Source organism: Tiliqua scincoides, chromosome 6, assembly GCF_035046505.1.
Source record: "Tiliqua scincoides isolate rTilSci1 chromosome 6, rTilSci1.hap2, whole genome shotgun sequence".
Lineage (NCBI taxonomy): Eukaryota > Metazoa > Chordata > Lepidosauria > Squamata > Scincidae > Tiliqua > Tiliqua scincoides.
The window spans coordinates 10,573,081-10,576,826 of record NC_089826.1 but is presented as its reverse complement, the minus strand read 5'-3'; the positions used below and the strand labels follow the sequence as shown (position 1 = coordinate 10,576,826).

Here is a 3,746-nt window from a genome sequence, read left to right as displayed (position 1 = left end):
GCATGCATCTTAGCATGTAACTGTTGCAAGCAGAAGACCCAGATAAACGGCCCACATATATCATACAAGTTGGTCCAATTTGAATTTTGCTTAATTTTTCCAAATGAATTGTTATAGCTGCTGGCTGGTCATTCCCTTTGTTGGGCAGATTATTAGTAATTAATCACCAATTTTAATACTTCATGGATATCAGTTCCCCAAAATTGCTCTTATGCATCTCTAATATGTGCTGCTATTTTTTGCACAATAATGAGATTTATTTTTTTTTTAAATGTCTGTTCTGGCTTGTTCTGTTCCAGATGGCTTTGGCTTAAAAAGGATTTTGACTTTGACAGGATTGGGAAAACATGCTCTTACAACAGTTTCAGGTCTAAAATATTGTTTTCAAGTGTACCTAATCCATTCTCAGTACGTTTTGCATCCATTTTCCTTATTAAGGGAACCTGAAGAAAATATTCTTGTGCTACCATAACTTCAGAGTGCAGGCTGTCATTAACCATTTTTCTGTTCTTTTCTCTGTACCTAACAGTGGCCCTAGAAATGGATCCTAAAGGGGTGATCATGACTCAGCCACAGGTTGTGGTTGTCCAACCACAAATCAGGCAGTGGCAGACGGACTTATGTGACTGCTTCAGTGATTGCGGAGTGTGTACGTGGCCATGCAAACATTTGACTTGGGGGGCGGGGGCCGTCATAGCCTTGTAAGAGTATTGGGCTAATGTTGGACATAATCCCTTTCCAGGCCAGCATCTTTTCAGGCAGAAGTAACTTTCCTTTGCCTTCTAGATTCTGCATATTTACCAAGGGAAGGGCTTGGTTGGAGGAATGGCACAAGATTCCTACGCGCTTTGTTTACAAAATATGACGCCTGCACACATAATTTTGCTGTTTTTCCCATAAGGTCCCAATTCTCACGCAATTAGTGTCTGAAGCAGTGCCGTTCTATGGATGGGTGCATGTTAGACAAGTTTACATGTTATAAACGGCTGGGATCTGGGATCTTCTAGAAAATTGTGAGGCCATGCTATCACCATCATGTGATTTTTGAAAGACTGGGGAAAAATTCTCGGATCATCATGCTTCCATCCCCTGCCTTTGTGGATAAAAGGGTAGTTAAAACATTTTAAGGAATAGCATAACAGATGATATTAAACTGGGGCACATTTGTCCAGAATGGAGCAGAAGAAAATTACAAAGGCATGTAGATGCTTCAAAGGTTTCAAAGAAGTTACATGGAAGGAAAGCAGGTTGACTTGAATTTCTTCTCCTTGTCTGGATTTCCTAAATGGAGGAGAAAGAAGGACCCAAATCCTCATTGAGCCTCTTTGAATGAGAACCTGGTGAGGGCTGAGAAAGCACAATTAAGCCATTTCTGCCCAACGTCGCATATATGCAACCGGGATCAAATTTGTACACCTGTGAGCTGGGTAGAAATGGGTTAAGGGCCCAATCCTATCCAACTTACCTGCGCTAATGCAGCTGTGTCCAAGGAGTGCGCATGGCATCCTGTGGTGGGGGCAATCACGCAGGCCTCCTCAAGGTAAGGGAACACTCTGTACCCTTCTTCCTTTTCCAGTTCAGGCAGTAGGAAGAGGAAAAGCAGTTGAGGTACATGGGCAAGTGGAGGTGAGCCTCCCACCAGGGCCTCTGAATTTTATCAGGGGATACTTCTTTTGGGTCCTTTCCTAAAGGGGAAATGGGCCAAGCAGAGCAGAGGGAAGGTGGCTACAGCCAGAATAGTCTTTGAAGCCCAGGTCTACTGGGCTTCCCAATGTGGAGCCCAGGTCTACCTGCCCACAAGGTATTGGCAGCAAGATACAGTAATACAGAAAACCAAACAAACTCCCAAGTCTCTTTGAAATCTATTAAATATAGAAAATCATTGCAGAAAATGAGCATCATCCTATTTAGGCTCTCACTAGAATAGAAAGTGTCCAGTGTGCACCAAAACTTACTTCTGCAGCAGCTGTAGTCCCACAGCTCTGTCCCTGAGGTCCGACACACTCCTTCACAGCAAGCGGATCTACGCACCAAAGAGCTACTGTAGCAAGCCAGTTAGCTCCCAGATCTGACACAGTGTTGAGGAGTGTAATATATGCATTCCTTGGTTCATAGGGCCACAGCTGTGTGCCTACGGTAAAGCCACCAGCATCCTGTGCAGGCAGTGAGTCTGGGTGAGATAAAAAAAAAAATGAAAGATCCCAGGAAATTTCTGGGCCTCTTCCTTTGGCTCCTGGGTCCTCTTTTTGACCCTGGGTCCAGATCAAATTACCCCCTTTACCCCTCTCATATGGGCTCTGCCCCCCACCAATCGCTGTCCATGGTAGTCAGCCTCACAGAGATGTGTGCCCTGGTGACTAGATCTGAATTGCCTCCTCCATAGAGGTTCTTTATGTCTAGTTGGAAATAATCCTCCATGAATTCATTGCATCTCTTTAAAAGCACTCCTCCTACGTCCTGTAGTGATGAATTCTAGAAATACATTTTGCCATTTACTTATCCCAAAATTTGACAAAAGGTGGACTGGTAACTGGCCAGGAAAGAAACGGAAAGTAAATTTTCACAATGGAAGGAAGTGGTGGGCCTCCCAAGAACCTGTACTATAACTCAGGATCTGTGATATAAGACTGGTAGAATACATTCCAGCTGCATCAGCTCCCAGCTCAGTGCCTTCCCACAGAGGCTCTGCTCTGATTCTATCTAGGTCTCTGTGGAGCATTCTGCTTCCAATGTCTGGGATGCCAGGTTGCTGCAGATATGGGCGAATGCTGCCTCTGTGGCCCAAGCATGGCAATGAGGTCTGTCTACCGGACAAAATACGGAATCCCAGTAAGTAATTTCTACTGGACTTTCTTGCTACTGGAACCTTGGGTGATTATACAACATGGACTTAATTTCTGCATTGCACTTACTTCCTGTTCTTTAGTACTGGAGATCTCCTTGGGAGAAGGGGACATTCACCCCCGTCTCTGGAGTAAGGGCGCAGGCCCCGCAATGGGTCTGTACTGGCTGTTTTGTGGCGCAGACTGGAGGACCTCTGTATTGGGCTTTGCAGTCCAACACAGAGAATAGGATCTGGCAGAGCCCTGCTTGCTGGTTCCACACCCTCCCAGGTTATTCACTCCCCGCCCTCCCCTTGCCCTGGAATGCCTACCTTCTGCCCTGAAAACCTGCACCACTGCCTGATGGTGCAACATACCCACAAGTGCTCCTGCAGCGTCTCCACTTGGTGCTGAGACCCATCGCCAACTGCCATGGGCCCATTGCTGGCAGCCCCTCCCCCAGGGTGCTGCGGACATGCCTTATGGCACATTTGCAACACCCAGCACTGACACTAAGGGACTTTACGACTGGGCCCAGAATCGCCTCAGGAATTTATATATGTATATTTTTTTGTTCCAAAATATCATCATCTGACTGTTCTTGTTTTAAACAGGGATCTCTCCTGAACGACTTCATGATCGTTTTTCTTTGCCCTCATTTGTCCCTTTGCCAACTCAAGAGAGATATCAATAGACGGCGAGAACTGGGGATCTTTTAGGAAGGTTGGTAGCATTGCTTGCACAGCTTAATGACTGGGAGGCACTGGTGTGGAATTGCCCAGTTACGACTCAATCATTATAATTCAGTGGCAAAACCCCGAAGTGCAGAATATTAAAATGATGAACACTGCTTTTCTAAACTGCGTCAGTCTGTGGTATGACTAGGGGTGTGTTATTTGGTGATATTTTTTCCCAAAATTTCTT

At 45.5% G+C, this 3,746-nt stretch overlaps 1 protein-coding gene across 1 annotated transcript; it reads left to right on the top strand.

The window, feature by feature from the left end:
• Window positions 1-540: 540 nt before the first annotated feature.
• PLAC8 (placenta associated 8) lies at window positions 541-3,541 on the top strand. The gene is made up of 3 exons (XM_066632716.1): window positions 541-649; window positions 2,705-2,829; window positions 3,437-3,541. Exons 1-3 carry the CDS (start codon window positions 541-543, stop codon window positions 3,539-3,541), a joined length of 339 nt encoding a protein of 112 aa, XP_066488813.1.
• The last annotated feature ends 205 nt before the right edge of the window (window positions 3,542-3,746 follow it).

What these genes read in the sequence shown, in the direction of transcription:
- PLAC8 (XM_066632716.1), top strand. Translation starts at nt 541, where the DNA reads ATGGATCCTAAAGGGGTGATCATGACTCAGCCACAGGTTGTGGTTGTC. An exon ending in CTTCAGTGATTGCGGAGTGT is followed by an intron (nt 650 to 2,704) that starts GTACGTGGCCAT and finishes GATTCTATCTAG; the next exon opens with GTCTCTGTGGAGCATTCTGC. An exon ending in GGACAAAATACGGAATCCCA is followed by an intron (nt 2,830 to 3,436) that starts GTAAGTAATTTC and finishes TGTTTTAAACAG; the next exon opens with GGATCTCTCCTGAACGACTT.